General features: G+C 41.2%; 1 protein-coding gene across 7 annotated transcripts in view; it reads right to left on the bottom strand.

Annotated features, from left to right (window-relative positions):
• ERC2 (ELKS/RAB6-interacting/CAST family member 2) overlaps nucleotides 1-17,414 on the bottom strand; it is a 784,528-nt gene that overhangs the window by 514,631 nt on the left and 252,483 nt on the right. For 5 of the 7 annotated variants that reach the window (XR_008991907.1, XM_057486391.1, XM_057486398.1 and 2 more), the window contains exons 4-5: nucleotides 16,752-16,826; nucleotides 13,896-13,937 (exon numbers count right to left, since the gene is read on the bottom strand). Coding sequence is in view for 6 of the 7 variants with exons in the window: in XM_057486391.1 (XP_057342374.1) it covers nucleotides 13,896-13,937; nucleotides 16,752-16,826 (117 nt within the window). In the remaining variant the exon portion in view is untranslated. The remainder of the gene's footprint in view (nucleotides 1-13,895; nucleotides 13,938-16,751; nucleotides 16,827-17,414) is intronic. The other 2 variants (XM_057486393.1, XM_057486395.1) reach the window with 1 other exon arrangement.

Below are 17,414 nucleotides of genomic sequence, written 5' to 3'. Positions count from 1 at the left end.
GAAATCAATTTTAAGGGCAATACAACTCACACCTGAAATCATGAGCACAGAGAAAAAAAGACAGGAGAGTATCGATATATTAAGATCTGAGAGGAGAGATACTAAACACACAGATGTATCAGATGGTGTACATATATAGTCTGTGCCCAAGAATGTATTTAAAATGCTCAGCCACCGAGAGACAGGAGGAAATGCAAGCAGGAAATACAAAGGTAAACAAAACGCTGCTGCCAGTCAGAGCTTCTCAACTGCCTCGGGTTGGAGGAACGCAGGGAGAAGGAATTTTATCTTTTTCTTTTCAAAAAAGCCTCTACAACTTAGATAAATGACTAAAAATGAATATATTTGGGCAGATAATGCAAGAAAGCGTCTCATGGGTCCTGATATGGCTCAAGATGGTATCAGGGTGTGAAAGAAACACTACATGTGCATGTTCCAGAACTCTAAGAACGGGTCTAGGAGAAAGAGAAAACTTCAGTGTGGGCCCAGGCTGTAACCTCCTGAGAGTGGCAACATTTTACTCCCAACTGCCAGCTAGCTGTCTGCATCGAACACCTTCACATGTTCTGTGTAACTGATCTGTTAGAATAATTTATGTAGTAATGTTCAAATACTCATTTTGATGACGTTTCACAAGTAAGCAAGCTCGAGAAGCCAATCATTGTGGGCCTCCTTAGAGATGGGGAATGTGAAATATAACACAGAACAGCTTTTTCCAGAATCCACACAACCGAATGCTCTGTGACAAGGGGGCTGCAGGGACCAGTCAGTGTGAGAAATGCTATTGGGGATTTCCAGTGCACATTAGCAATAACGGTCTGGGAAGGTCTTGCAGCAAACTAGTCTCTTTGATTTGATTTTTTCCAGTATTATTCCTCTAGAAGTCAATCCTTGGGGGAGGGGGGAATTAGGACTTTAATGATCACATTAAACTCAGGGTTATTTACTGAAGAGGAGAGTCAAAACAATAATTTGGATTCTGGAAGGGAAAATGTGCCATGATTACCCCCAAATTAAAATAATTGGGGGCTTAAATATCCAGATCACCCTGTCAGCTTCAGTCACTCAAAAATGGTTTGCTGAGAGCCGACCCTGAGCCCGAAGCAGTGAAAGAACAGATGTAGGTTCCCAAGCTCCCAGGGCTTCCACTTCATGCCTCAAATGACATTTTCCAAACAGTCTTAAGATAGGACAGCCATAAAATAGTTCTGCTTTTATATTATATTTTGGTTAAGGTCTGTAGGAATGTGGGAAGGAAAGTTTCAGGGGGAAAGAACAGCTCAAATGCGTTTGCTTCATTCCCTATTAGTTAGAAAAATATATCAGAATTGAACCTTTGCAATCATTTCTTTCCACATATTCATAAAATAAGTCTTGTGAAAGTTTTACATAAATTGCAGATCATAACTGTTATTTAAAGATTCATACCCATGACTATTCTACAGCCATCATCCAAAAGATGCAAAATAGGTATTTTACGGGCAACCAATCAATAAACCACTGGACCTGAACCCCTAGCAGCCATCTGCCCGGTGGGGATCCCTGCGGATTCTGGAGCCAGCGTGAATATCAGCACTGGCTCGCAAGTGTGGGGACCCAGCAATGGGCATGGAAATCAGGTGGGAAGACTGAAAATGTTAACTTTATCTGTTTTTTTTTTTTTTTCAGTAATCTCTGGATTTTTCTAGGATATGTCTAGTCCAGTTGACGTAAACTTAGACAGAAGGAGTTCTTTCATTCATTCGACGAACATAAATTGAGCATCAGTGGCACCCCAGTCACTTTGCCAGGTGGGAGTGAGACCAGGAGGATTTCGACAAACTCATGGGTACCCTTCTCTCGTCAGCACGGAGTCCAGCCCTGGATGGTCCCCGGACCTGCAGCGCTGACTTCACCAGACGGCTTTTCGGAAAAGCAGGATCTCAAGACCCCACCCAGAAGTACTGAATCGGAACCTGCCTTTTCACAAGGTCCTTGGGTGACTTGGGTGTTTCTAAGCGACTGCCGAGGCCCAGCATCTACAAGGGGCGAGACTGACGCATGCAGAAGAGACCAGGATAGCTTCCCAGGCCAAGTACATTTAGGAAAATAAGGACCTGCTCTCGGGAGCTATCCAACTTGGCATAAATGCACACCCACCCTGGGTTTCTGCAGCCTCTTTGCCAGTCAGGATGACTCTCCTACCCTTTTTTTTGTTTGTCAAACATCATGTTCCCCTTAAACAACAAGAAACAGATTTCAATTCCTCTCTAGGAACTGTGAACATTGAAAGGGTGCGTGGGTGGAACATCAAAAAAGCAGTATCACTTAGTCACACAAAGTAACAATTATGTTATTGCTGAGTGTCACAATGTGCTTTCCTTTCAGATACAGTAAGAATTACTGGTTTCATTTTAATATCAGGCCAAGAAGAAAAAAAAAAAAAAACCAGCAGTTTTTACAGAGCACGGAACTCACCGTGATCACATATCACTCTATGGACATCGATCAACAAACTTGAGGCCAATTTGGTTTAAAGAAGACGTGATCTCATGTTCAGGAAATGTTCCTACATAATTATATTACACTTTATTTAGAATAGAATTCTAGACTATTATTAGTGGATACCATAGAGGCTCTTGAAGGCTTAACTTTTAAAACTTACCCAGTGGTAGTTGCACACATAACTGAGCAGCCCTTGGTCTTGGCTATTCGAGTTATGCCCGCCTTTGGAAGGATTTTCTGTGTGGGATTAGCCGCAGCTATGTGAGCCCAAGTCAAGCACCCCAGAAAGAAGTCAACTTGGGCCTGAGGTATGTTAGGAAGAAAAACAAAATGAACAAAAAAATCAAAAACTTGTCTTCTTGAGCCTTAACGAGAGACGGTGAGCTAGCTTAGAGGATGGCGGGCACATGCTGGATTTTAGTGATGTTTTTGTGTTTGTCTGTTCCGATGGTATCTGGTTCTTTACAGTAAAATGGAAAAGCACAGAATCGAGTTGGACTAGGTTGGAGCAAAAGGAGTCAGGGTGGTGTGGACATGTGCCTTTTCATGATCTCCTGTGCCTGCTGCTGACCAGTCCTCGTGAAGCCCGTGCCCTGGGCAGGCATCCTTCCTGTCCCCCTGCCTCTGTGCACATTCCTAATGCTAAGTGGTTCTTGTTGGACATTGTGTGGCCTCTGAGGTTGTGGTCTCCATGTATGAACTTACTGTTAATAGACTCAAATTGAACACAAAGAGCTAGACGTAAAACAAGTCAGCTGATCCTGGGACAGTCACAAACGTGGATGCAAAACCTGGTTCAGGCTTTTACATCTTTAGGCAAGACCCTGAACCTCTCTGAAATAAGACTATGCTCAAGACTATGTTAGGAAAACTGCAAGAGATCCTACAATGCAGGCAGAGCACCCATCACACAACCCCCCCCCAGGAGAGAAACGGTTGCCATTGGCATCATAAGCCAACAACAGTGCAGTGAGATACTCCACATGCCCGGGTCTGTGAGGTGCCCGTGGAGCAGGCTGGCTTCTACTCCCAGTCCACCCTGTTTAACTCTGTGAGCAAGTGCCCAGCCTTAGTGATGCTATAACCTCAGGTTGCTATGACAATTAAATGAGTGACATGTACACCTTTCAGACTAAGGCACAGTAGGTGCTCTGTAAGGATTACCTTCCTTCTGTTTCTAGCTGTAGCATCTATTACTCTGCTTCTTTTCCTTTTGGGAGCTACATTCCCCCAGTTCCCTGTGGTTTTTGTGGGGCTTTCAGGTGTGGCCTTGCTCAGTGGCACATACCATAGATCCTCTGGATACTGACTGATCTAGAGGCAAACTCATTATGTCATCAAGGCCGATCGGAGCTCTTTTAGGGGGCTGACATAAATACGGGGGCCTCTCCTTTTCTGACATTATGAATATTAAGGAAGATATGGGCCTGTGAGTGGTTGTGGCCTTCTTCGATACCATGTATTAAGAATCTGCCCGAGTGATCGAGTCCTTATAGCTGTTCAGGTCTCTGAACAGGGAGATACAGCTACGTCTGAATCATCTACTCCCCACAACTAAAATATGTAGCAGGGGTTCCCTCACTTATAACCACTGGAGTAAAAACACAGTGACAGTGTGAAAGATACCAGTTAAACATAGTTAAATATAATATCTCTAAGCCTATGGATAGAGAAGTCAGAAATGGGTCAGACCACCACAGCAGAGTCAAGAAATCTCCAGAAAGCATAGAAGCTCACAATCTGGAGTTTGGAGATGGATAAGAATAAGATTATCCTAGAGAAGAAGAAATTGTCTCCAGCCAGAAGTAATAATACATGTAAAGTCAGAAGCATTCAGCACAGTGTCCAGCACATAACATTCAATAAATGGAAGTTGAAAATCAGAGAGTATGTACCACGGAGGAAGAAGACAAAGGGGCCGATCAGAAAGTACAGGTTACTTTCAGGAGCAGAGAAGCGGGAAACGAAAGGAAGGTGGAGCCGAATGATTAGCAGTGTTCAGAATCAAGCTAGGAGTTTGTACTCTGGGTCTGTGCAGGAATCATTTATAAGCTGGTAAACAAAGAAGGCAATCCAATTAATCATAACAATAAAAACAGAAGCCAAAATGGAGAGAGCAGAGCTGACGGATCACCAGCCTAGGGGTAACAGAATTCTCACACACAGCTGGAAACCAAGGCTAGGGAAAACAGTGGAAGAATCACCAAAAGAAGGGGGGCAAAATTTGACAGAAATCATGAAAAAGTCACAGAAAACCGGAGAGTTGAAGTTTCAGGAAAGAAAAGGTGTTTTTCAAAGGTTTGAAGAGACTAAAGACCAAGAAAAAAAATTAGGCTATCACTGGTGGCAGGAGGGCAGTTTCAGGGGGACTGTGTCATCCTAACCGGAAATGTAAATGCCAAGACTCAGGGGTGATTGCTGAGTGACTGGACAACCAGCTCAGCTCTGGGCAAGAGCCGACCAGCACAGGGCCACCTGGAGCCAGGGAACCTGGTCCAGGAAGCCCCAGCAGGGCAAGGGGTTAACTCTTTGTTGCTGGGTTTGGGGATCCAAGAGTAAGGGCTGGAATGAAGAGGTTCCTCTGAGGACTTGGGGAAACCCGAGAAGTACTTGAACATTTTACAAGCCAGGGTAGCTACGGTCCCCCTCGGCTGAGCCTCCGCCCTGCACAGGAAGGCGCTTCAATTCACACGGAGTTTTCCCCCTTCCCGATGTGGGGAGGGGCACACAGGCAGACCCCGATCACCCCCCATGCCTGGGATGCGCCCTGATGCAGAGGCTCCCCGGGGCCAGCCTGCAGACGAAGGGGTGAGCAAAAGCTCTCCGGGACTGGGTCTCACTTCCAGGGACATTCCATTCAGGATGAGGGTAAGTTCTTCAGGTTGGCGGTGGTGGGGGGAAACATATCAAAACATTAATTTTTTTTATATCTGTGTTTTCTTCCTTGTTTATGTTAAAAATATATTTGCATTATCTGACTGTGCAGAGAGGAACAATAGCTGAGCACAGTGCAAATAACGTTTCTCTGTTTCGGTACTAAAAATGCAGTTAATGACAGCAGCAACTGTACTGATTATTAATGCAAGTGCTGTGCTAGAAATCTCAGTGAATCTTCCCTCCCCAGGACTTGGTAAGTATCTAAGTACATGAAAACTACTATGATTTAAGTACTTATTCTACCCGTTTTACAGGTCAGGAGACTCACTGAAGGTACATCACTTGTCTAAGATTTTCCCTTTATTGAAATAAGTTCCTGGGCCCGCCATAGCACCCTCCTGCCCAGGGCTGCCACGTCAGCAGCACAAAAATCAAGACAACTTTCGTGTCCCCACAAATGCTCCACCTGACCAGAAGCGCAGTACATCCAGTCAGCCCTTCCCCAAACACCAAGCCCCCTCTGGACTCCATACTGATTTCCCTGGTCCCTCTCAACCCAAACAAGATAGACTATGTAGCCAATCAGGTACTTTCTATTTTTCTCTTCTTTGTTCTTTATTCTTTATCCTGTAAACGCTTTCCTGTCTTCTGCCCCATTTCCACCCCAAAGGGGGACTGTCTGCTTCATGAAGTGTTAAAAGTTTGTTTGTATCACCCAAATTATCTTCTTTAATCATTTTTAACACCTTCAATAAACTGGAATGGGTCTGTCCACACAGCCTTCCCTTGAACAGGACACAGAAGGTCACATATGGGGACCCTGCCACCCCCAGAACCCCACTGGAGACTTCTGAAGAACAGAATGGCTTCGGAGAAGGTATGCCACCTTGGCGCTGAGCAAATGTGGTCCTTTCTTCCATGTAGTACTTTCAGCCTTTAAAGATCAGAGAGTGAGGTCAAAAGAAAATAGGGAAGAGGCTAGAAGAGACAGGAAAGGGAGGGAGACATTTCAGAAACTGCTTCCAGATGAGTGGCAAGTCCCCTGTGCGCAGCCCAGCCCTCCCGAAGGCTGGATCCGAGTCATCTTTCGCCTACATCTGAACACAAAGGGGGTCTGAATTCCCAGAGATTCAGTGAAATACTGCTTTGCAAAATAGTGTCTGCATTTCAGGGAGTGATAAAAAGATGGACATCTGACACCTCTATACCCTTCCAACACTCGTTAGGGAAAGCTTGGGTGAACCAGCTGCCCTCCCTGGCCTCCCAGCAGCCTGAACTTGCTCTTCCCACTCCTTTGGACCCATCCTACACCCATCGATGCTCCCAACAGCCCTGGCTTGGGGCCTCACTCTTAGGATCTCCAATACCACAAATCCTTCTATGCTCTACCAGTGTGTCTCATGGAAAAAGCAACAGGCAGCGAGGGAGGAATTCAGGCCACCCCCAGTCACCAGCCTGGCCTGAGGGATGGGGAGACTGGACCATGCCTTAGGGATGAGGCGTGTGACGGCCAGTACACTGTCATTACTGAGACATGAAAGGGAAGCTCACATGAGGCCTGTGGCTGACTTCTCAACCCTGCTGGCAGGGGCACATGCCAATAAGGAAATTGCAATCCCTACATAAACAATAGGCTGGGGAGCTGAGCATCAACAAGGGAGAGGGTAGGGGCTGCTGGCCTGGGCAGGACTGGCCAAGATGGAACAAACAAAGCAAAGACTTAAACTTTGTAAGAATGTCATGTCAACTCAAGACTTCCCGGGCAGGACTTCTGAGAGTCCAAATGGCCAATCACCAAGCCTCAAGACTTGCTAGAATTTTTAAAGCAGGACACTAAGTCCAATCCCTTCATTTGCCAAATAAGAATAGTGAGAGCCAGAGGGGACAAGTGACTTGTCAAAGGCCCAACCGCCCAGAAGCCAAGTCCCTAGGTCATTTATTATGCCACAGGCCTGCAGGGAGCTGCTGTTTTTTTCTTCACTGGTTTCTCCTTTCAAAGACTAAAGTCTTGTCATGTGCAAACTGTGTGTGTGTATTTAGAGCTAAGACTCTGCCTGAAGTATGCTTGTTAAATTCCTTCTCTCTGGTGATCCTTGCTCAAATGATATCACCTCTTTTTCTGCAGGTAAAACTCCATTTCCAGGCTGAAAGGAAAGGGATGAAGAAGCAAAGAATTCCCTGAGCATCTATTATGTGCCAGGATTTTCCCATGTCGTAACCCCTTTAATCCCCACCACAGCACTAGGCAGGCTAATATCCCATTTCACAGATGGGAACACCAGTGCTCAGAAGAGCAGTAAATGGAGCCAGATTCTCTATTTCCATAAACATTCTATTGTTTTCCCCTTTGGATCCTTCTCAGTTTAATAAAAGAAAATCAGAACAGAAGAAATCATGCCTCTTGAAGCTTCCTGATAGATGATTTTTCTTTTAATATACTTACTGTTATTTTTCCTAATAATTATTCATCATTCCTATATAATACACATTGTTGAAAACATAAAAATTAGGGAAAAAAGAAAAGAATCCTTTATAATCTTCCCATCCAGAACTGGTGTCAACATTTTGGTTTTCTCCTTGTTTATGTTAAAAATATTTATTTTTTCCAAGCTTTTGATCCACATGGATAAATACAACTTCTTTATATATTAAGTCTCTAACTAATATAAACCTTAGAAATATAACTTTTAGTCGGCTATTTTATAGTTCTGCTTTTATTTTTAACTTTTAAGTAATCAAAGTTATTAATTCTTTCCTTTGTAATATCTTTAATAACAGCTTTATTGATATACAATACACATACCATAAAATTCACCCTCTTAAATTCTACAGTTCAGTGGTCTGTGCAGCCATCACCACTACCTAATTCCAGAATATTTTCATCATGCCAAATCCCTGTACCCACTGGTGGTGACTTCCTTTTCTCCCATTTCCCTAGCTCCTGGGAACCACTGATGTATTCCTATCTCTATGGATAAGCCTATATTGGACATTTCATATAAATGGAATCATACGATATGTGGCCTTTTGCAACTGGCTTCTTTCACTTTGCATAATGTTTTCAGGTTTATCCCTGTTAGAGCACGAATCAGCACTTTGTTCCTTTTCATTGCTGAATAATATTCCACTGCGTGGATGTACCATATTTCATTTACTCATATAAGATAACAGACAATTGGGTTATTTTAGCTTTTTGGATAATAGAAATTAATGGTGGTATGAACACATGTGTACAAATTTGTTTGGGTGTATTCCTAGGAGGAGAACTGCTGGGTCATCTAATAACTCTCTGTTTAACATTTTACGGAACTGCCAAATAGCTTTGCAAAATGGACTGAACCATTTTACATTCCTACCATCAACACATGAGAGTCCAGTTTTTCCACTTCTTCCCCTACACTTGTCATTGCCTGTCTTTTTTATGTTAGCCATCCTAGGAGGGGATACGTTGTGCCTAATTGTTGTTCTCATTGCCTTTCCCTAATGACAAATAACATTGGACATTTTTTCATATCCTGATTGGCAATTTTTACATTTTCATTGGAGAAATATCTATTCAAATACTTTGTTCAATTTTTAACAGGATTGTCCTTTCATTGAGTTGTACTTCCTTTATTTTTAAATGAACTTTTTTAACTATTTGTACTTAAGGAAGTAGCCAGATCACAGGTTTTCAGCATGATGAATTATGACAAAATGAACACACCTGGTCCTGTGTGAATCAGATCATGAAACAGAATATTGCTTGTACTCCATAAACTTCCCTCATGACCCCTCCCAGCCTCCACCCCCTACACCATCCCTATTCCTCCAGATTAACTACTATTCAGACATCTAACACTATTGATTACTTTTGCTGGTTTTTGGAACACATTAAAACAGAATCATACTGCATATGTTATATCTGGCTTCTTTCAACACTGGTTTGAGGGAATCCAATTATGTTGTGACATGAAACGAGAGCTTGATCCTTCTCATTACCATATAACATTTCATTGTATAACTACACTACTACTTTTTTATCCACTCCACTGTTAATGGTTATTTCATTTGTTTCAAGTTTTGGTTATTCCACTTTTAATTATGCTTTGTACCTTCTACTTAAATTAGGTCATTTACCTAACCATTGTTAGATCTGCTCCTAGATATTTTGAATTTTTTATTATCATTGTAAATGATGTTGTTTTTTGAATTTCATTTTATAATTGCTTATTACTGGTATGTAGAAATATGATTCATTTTTAAATATGGACCAGCTATCTGCTAAGTTCATTTACTAATCTAATAGCTTATATATATGGATTGAAATTTTTTACACACAATTATGGTACCTATGAATAAAAGTTGTATTGCTTTATCACTTCTGTATCTAGAATGTCCAGAACACTGTTGAATAGAAGTGACAGTGAGAGGCAGGTTTGTCTTGTTTCTTATCTCATAAGGAAAACTTTTGACATCTTATATTAAATATGATATTTACTGTAGCTTTCTTACAGTTATCTTTTATCTGATTAAGAAAATCCCCTTCTTCTTAGTTTGCTAAATGCTTTTTTGTAGGAGAGAGGTGGATAGATGCTGTATTTATCAAATGCTTTCTCTGCATTTATTGAAATTTTACTAATTCTTCTCCTTTATCTGTTAATGAGGAAATAGCATTGCTTGATATCCAAATATTAGTCTAACCTTGCATTCCTGGAATGGGCACAACTTCATCACGTCATTTAACTGTCATAGGATTCAGTTCACCAGGGTATTTTGCATCAAGCTTTATCAGAGCAATTACTTTTAGTTTTCCTTTTCTGGAATGGCTTTGTTGGGTATGATACCAAGTTACAATGGCTTCATAAGATAGGCAGCGTTCCTTCTTTTTCTATTCTCTTGTAGTTTCTGTATGAGTGATACAGTTTTTTCTTCAAATGTTTAGTAAAAGTCACTGAAGAAGCCATCTGGGCCTGCAGTGTTTTGGCTTGGTTTTGGGTTTTGGGGGTTGCTTTTTTAGGGAGGGGATGGGAGAGGTAGTAAGATTTTAAATCACAGAATCATTTTCTTTACTATATAGGACTACTCAGACACTTGATTTCTTCTCATGTAGTTTCAACAAGTTGTGTTCATTTATCTAAAACTTCAACCTTATCATAAAGCTGTTAATAAAACGCCCTCATGTTTTTCAGTGTCCTTAAGACTGCCAGCAATGTGCCCCTTTCAATCCTGATATTGGTCATTGGTGCGGCCTCCATTTTTCTCCATGATTCTAACCAGGGTTTGTCATGTGTGTTGAACCTCTTCAAAGAATCAGTAGCTTTGGTGTTCCCCTAGGACATGTTTGTTTCTATTTCATTAATTTCAGTTCTTATCTTTACTATTTTCTTTCCCCCCTCTTTCTTATGGTTTTCTTCAGTCTTCCATTGCTTTTTAAACTTAAAATGTCTTCTTCAACCAAACTGAGCTACTTGTTCTCCCCCAGTGCTCAGAGTTTCAGCCCCTCTTGCCTTTGCCCACGTGGTCCCACTGTTTATGAACCATCCCTTTCCCCTTTATCGAAGTCATGCCAGTGTTTCAAGGCCTTCCTCAAACACTCGCTCCTCTGAGATGCAGTCCCTGCCCCTGTCCTTGGGTAGCCTATGAGCCCTACAGCCCACTCTGCCATTCTTAGGGCACTATTTAGATTCTGGCTGAGACACTTATTTCCATTAGCCCCTTAAAGACTGCGTTTAATTTTTCTGAAAAGCCTGGCATGGTGCTGCATATAAAATAGTAGCTCAGGAAACACTGGCATTTGGATCACACGAACTAAACCTCTTTATAGTGGGAATTATGGATGGGCACCTCAAACATTTAAGAGTTGAACACATAAGAAGTGTTTGGGCAAAAAAAGGAAAGATGTCTCATCTTTTTTTTTTTTTAAATCTCCCCTGCTTCTAAATGACAACCATATATCATCCAGAGCTAACATTTAACGTGACATTTTGCTTTTTCTGGCTATCACTTAAAACCCACATTTTTCCCCTTATGTAAGGAAAACAGTTGAATAGGACAAATTTTTTTTTAAGTTGAAAGATGAGAAGATGAGATTTCTTAAGAAAAAGAAATAAGCTAAAGGATAATTTTTGGTATAATAAATGGATAGTGTATGTCAAAAACCCAGGGCTTTGCGAGTTTGAATGAGTTATACTCCATTATATATAGACTTCTGGGCAAGACTTAAAACTCAGAGGGAAAAAAACAGGTCATATGTCAGCTGTAGGGTACATATTTGGAGCTCTGTTTGGAGAGTTGGTAACACATACATGTAAAAAGGGCAAATCATGCCTTACAGTGCAAAATGCAACACCGTGTCTTTCCAGAAATATCAACTAGACCTCTACAGCTCTCATGAACTGTTTCAACCTTTCCTATGATGTAAAACCACAATGCGTAATTTCCAAAGTAGGTGTGGAAAGAAACACCAGTCGCACCCATCAGCTGTCTTCAGTAAAAGCAGAGTCTTAAGAACTCTGGAGAAGAACCTGTGTTCAGATCTGGGCGCCGGCCGGCCATCTGTGGGACCTTGCACAGGTTGCTTATCCTCTCTAAACCATGGCTTTCTCTTCTGTGAAATGGGCTAATCACAGGTTTTTATACATCAGGTGCTCTGTGCCTGGCTCCCTATGTGTGGTAAGTGGGTGAGGCTAGTGGTACAGGTGGTAATTTTGTCATTATTGCTATTATTCTTTTTAATAGCCAATAAAGGAGCCAGGGCATATCTTTAAGGCATAAAAGACATCATAGTGGCTTGGCTAGGAAAACGAGGCTCAACACAAATTTCCTCTGCACACATCATTCTGGGAGGAGAAACCATTCTAAGCAGAGTGCAATGTTCACACTCAAAAAGTAACAGTTCAAAAGATGGATTAAATTAACCTCGGTGAGGCCCTAAAGCCAAAGAAAACATTTTAGCCACTTCATGGTGTCCCAGACTAGAAGATGTCTTCTCGGGACTCGAACTCCAAGTTCACACTGGGAACTGGGATGTATTCAGTGCTCCCAGCTTGCATTTGGGTCTCTCCCTTCCCAGCTGCGTGACCTTGGGAAAAGTCGCCAACTACTAGCTCCCGCCTTCTCCATATTCCAGTACATTCCAGTGGAATGAATTGGGTGAATCTCACCAAACATCAAGATATCTTTTAAGGGGAAACTTAACAAAACTGCAGGTCAGCTAAATCCCATGCAGACGAACAGGAGTCACCTGCCTGAGCATAAAAACAAGGCTTGGTTTTTAGTTTTCATAACAAAAGATCAACCTCGCCACTAGAGTTCAGGGCCTCGATGCAAAGTTATATTCTTTCATCAAAACACAACTAAAAATCATCAATTTAGTCAAGTTCAATCTTGCATTGCTCACTACTAAGTTCACTTAGAAAAGCATGGTGTGGACACCTGTTACTCAAGAAGAACTGCTCATGACCCACAGGTACCATGGTTGGTCATGTGACTCAAAATCTAAACACCCACAATCCTCACTTCCCTTGCCATAGAAATACTGTCACGTGGTGACGTTATTTTCCTTTCTGAATCCACTTCAGTTAACAAGTTCAGCAGATCAAGTATATTATCTGCAACTTTTATTGAAACCCTTATGTCCCTCATACATGTCCCATTTAATAAATCATGATGAATTTAGTGCAAACATAAAGTTTGTTTTTCTTGATGAATGAGTGTCATTTAATTTATTAAGCAAATAAGAACTAGGGAACTCCATATATTTTCTGTTCAGCCTGGGCTGTGAAGTTTGGAGTGAAGTTTTATGCTCCACCTCAGTAATTATCATTATTCTAGGGTTGGTTTGTTTTTTGCATTTTTTTTTTTTTAAACACAACTTTCTCCCAGTCCCTTCCTGCTGTGATTGTTGGAGCTGCTGTAGCCATTCTCACTCAAACAAGCAGAAAGAGGCTTTTTGAAAACTGAGCTCATGTGAAAGAAGCCAAAAAACTAATTGGAAAGAGAAAATGGGATCTGTTAACATCTTTTGGGCCCCTGGATCAAGCTGTGCCTGAAGTTATGCCCTGTTTTTTTTTCCCCAGTTAAGGGAGCCAATAAATTTCCTTTCGGCGTTAGCCACTTAGAATTAGATTTTCATTCACTTAGAAGTTCCAACTAACATAGAATAAAAAAATGTTTGAGATTACCTGATAAGGACTGTCATCACTATAATTCATTTTCTTAAAAAAAAAATCTGGGTACAGCAATATGAATGAAAAACCTGGGTACAGCAATGTGAATGAATTCAAGATCATGGAACTTGATGCACATGATATTTCTATCACATCAAAATTATAGTAAGCTAAAAACACACTCATTCAAAGGAATTTAAGTTAAAGAAAGAAAAAGAAGAGGGAAAAGGCCTTTTAACTACCATTTTTAAGAGCAAAAAAAGGAGGAGTTAGTAAAGAGTGTTTAGACGCAAAAGCAAGAAAAGGAGCACGGCAACAGCAAGGAGAACACTAATTTTTCTGAGAAACACACACACTGCTCTAAGTGCAAAACCTGGAACATACCTGCCAGACCAAATGGGGATCAAAGTTAAAAGCTGGAGCTTCCTGCAAGAAGATAAACCACAAATCACTTCATTCATTTTGCTTCCTTTCATTTTCATTCAGATGAGCCCCCCACCCCCAGCACAACTGGCTGGCAGTAGATGTCATGGCTGTAAGCAAACTGCACCCTGCTTTGATGTGGGCAGATGGCCCTCCCCAGCATGCAGCCCTCAGAGACTTATTTTCACAAGTCTAGAAGTTCAGAGGGTTACAAAGAAATCTACTAAGCCTAGCAGAATGTGGTTCAAAAAGTGCTTGAGTTTGGGCAAGATTCCACTGATTTTCACAGCAAACACGTTTCTCGAGTGAATGCAAAGTGTATGTATGGAGATGAGGCATCAGAGGCTCTCCCTCTTTCCCTAAGAGGTGAGGGAGCAGAGAAGTAATTAGTAATCCCTTAATTCATGTCACCTCCCTGAAACTACGACCCAGTTTACTCTAGGAAAGCTCCTTATCACTTTAGATTTGCCAAAGCGCCAGATGACTCTGATGTTCACCCAAAGGTGCTGAAGTTAAAACACAATGGTGTCTAAGTCCCACCCATCGGGTGGAAGGGCCAGTTGTATCTGTTAGTCAACTTTAAGACTTGGAAGAAAGTGGGTTTCCAATAGTCCCTCCAAGTTCACAGGGATGCAATGTACAAAACTGGATGAGAGTACAGCCTCTCTTGCAAGATACGCATATGGCTGAGGAGCTGACTCTCTACCTGCTGCTTCCATAACTCAACTTACGCATTGAGCACTGAGTGCAGATGATAATGGGGCCCAGACTTCTCCACTGACAAACCAGAAGTAGTGCTTTTGTAAATTAACAGACATCCAAAAGACAACAGAAAAACTCGACTTGGTTCCCTGACAACTATATTGATCATCATTTGTCCTAAAAATATGTTTACAACTCAGCCTCATTGGCATCCATCAAAGGAAAACTCCAGATTCAATATACTGATAATTAATGGATGTGAATTTGCCCTAAAAATCAGATTGTTATGCCTTCCCATATAGATAGCCCAAATGAATATTTTTACTATTTTTTTTTGTTTTCTAATAAAACATTGTTAGAAACAGTAAGCCATAATCAAACAGATTTTCTACAAATAACTATCACAAGAAAGTACTGATTATATAGAGATCTTTATGGGAAAAATGTCCACTGCACTGGGAGAAATATCATTCTTGGTTTTTCCAAAGATTTCTAGAACTCTTTCTTTTAAAAAGAAATGATAATTTGGAAATAGGTTTTATATATATCCTCTTTTCCATTATTAAATTATGCTAGGGACTGAGGAGGTAGGTGTGGAGGTGGGTGGGAAGGGTACTGAATGACTCTTTGTAAAAAAAATAAAATAAAATGAAATCTTTTGTCTTCTCTTTTTGCATTTCTTTTAAAGAAAAAAAAAATGCCTTAACCAAGTTTCAGGTTTGGTTCCAGTGTGAAATGAGGACAAATCTCAGTGCTAGACCATTCTCCTGCAAGTATAGAATGGTAAGTTTGTCTTCAAACTAAGTTAAAATTGTGTAAATTCCAAATGAATTGATGGGTCAAGATGAGCAATTATTTTTTAACCTTATTGCATTTGGTCTCTTTGGTGACATTTTTCAAACCAATGTGCTACAAATGCATCCTGAGGGCTTCAGTTCATGTAACCTCATCTGGGGGACATAAAGTCTTGAAGGAAATGTTCTACATTATTTCCACAAAGATCTACCTTGGATGAAGACACTGTCATTGACTTGGATTAAAAAAGAAAATCCCAGGTCAGAATTGTGCATGCCAAGAATTCAGTAGCTCATATTAGTTTCTTTTTCCCCAGGACTTGGGAATTTTTTGGCAGGCGATTCGCAATCATGTGGTACAAGAAAGACAGAAAAATCATTATCCTATCAACAAGCTTCATAATTCACTTTTAGGCTGACGGTGGTCAGCAAACTCGAGTGGTGAACTCAGACGTGGAATCAGCAGATGGCAAATTATCACCTTTATGACTTTTTTCACAGAAAAGCTGAAATCAAGCATTATTTATTCTTAAGATAAATACTCTACTATTTGCTTCCTTCCAACAAAAACTGCAAGTAAAGAGACTTCAAATTTGTAGATACTGACAAAGCAACTGGGTTTCATTTAGAGCTGTTTCTTAGTCATAGATCATGGGTTGGCCATCATCATTTATTTCATTTTTCTTTAAATGCTCTAAATCCATCCAAGAGGATCTTTGATTCTTTTAAATAGCCGATCAATGTCTCCACAGCTAAAAAGGACACCTTGTGAGTATTTAATAAATTATTAATTATTGCTTCCAGACTTGGTTAGGAGAAAATAACCGGAGTCCATTAAGAAAGCATGATTCTTTGAAAAGCAAATTTTGCTGATCACATAATTTTAATTATTTAACGACTCCATTGCATGCAAAACTACTTCTCTTTGCCAAATATTTGTGTCCCAAGGTGTCTTTTCATCGTAATGTGAATAGAGGTAAAAAGGAATTATTCCAGCTTTAGAAATCTACTTTCAAAGCATACACAAAAACCTCCCTCGGGGTTGAAAGCACTGGCCATGCTCTGGAAATGAACCCAGCTCCTTTCAGCCAGGAGAGACTTGAAGCCCCTTATTCTTTTTGCCCAGGAAAGGCACCTTAATTAAGGAGCCAATAAATTAAATGCACCCCAGGAATGCAAAAAGATCCAGAAGAAAAGCACCCACTAGGAACCCTACAGAAAAAAAACACAAGGCTCATTTCCCATGTTTATGTTAGGCACCACCGAGTCAGAACAAACTCCAGAGGCACAGGTGTTTTTGAGGAATGCGAACAGCTCCTACCTTCATTTCAATGACAGTCTGGAGAGCCTTCGTCTTGGCCGGCTCCGACTGAAGTTGGCTCCTTCGGTGCAATTCCTGGGGAGGAACACGATAGAAATAAGCTTGACGGTTCATCCTTCCGTTACACCATGACCTTTACACGGGCACCACGCAGCCCACGGGTGCAGGTTCGCTGTGCACCGGCACAAACAAGCCACAGGTGCCTCTTCCCCCGCCCTCGTTAGCACCTCTCCTGCCTGGAGCCTGCGTTCCGGTGAAAAGCTCCTGGCACATGCGCTATTTCTGAAACTTCCATCAATAATGAATGTCAACTGTGACAAAGCCAGTAAGTAATCATGGTCCAAATACTGTTCAACACTGGGGCTGTTGCCCAGCCATCAAATCGTCATTTACTAAATTACATTACTCTGTGCTCCCAATACAAACACAGCAAGGGAAAGGAGGAAAGAAAATGACTAACGTAGTTGCAAATCCGCTGCACGCGTGGCATTTTGCTACCGAGGTAGGTTTGAAATGAGCAATTTAAAACCTTTTCAGTAAGACTGTGTCGTTTTTGGAGTGAATTGTTCTGATGAAACCCTGTGAATCTCTTGCTTCCTAATTTACAGCTTTGGTCCTTGTTCAAAATCACATCTGTGTGTGATATGTTTATGCATTCATGAT

The sequence above is a fragment of the Manis pentadactyla genome, chromosome 1 (assembly GCF_030020395.1).
Source record: "Manis pentadactyla isolate mManPen7 chromosome 1, mManPen7.hap1, whole genome shotgun sequence".
NCBI classification, from domain to species: domain Eukaryota; kingdom Metazoa; phylum Chordata; class Mammalia; order Pholidota; family Manidae; genus Manis; species Manis pentadactyla.
Note: the sequence above shows the minus strand (reverse complement) of the source record. Positions and strands in the feature narration are given on the sequence as shown.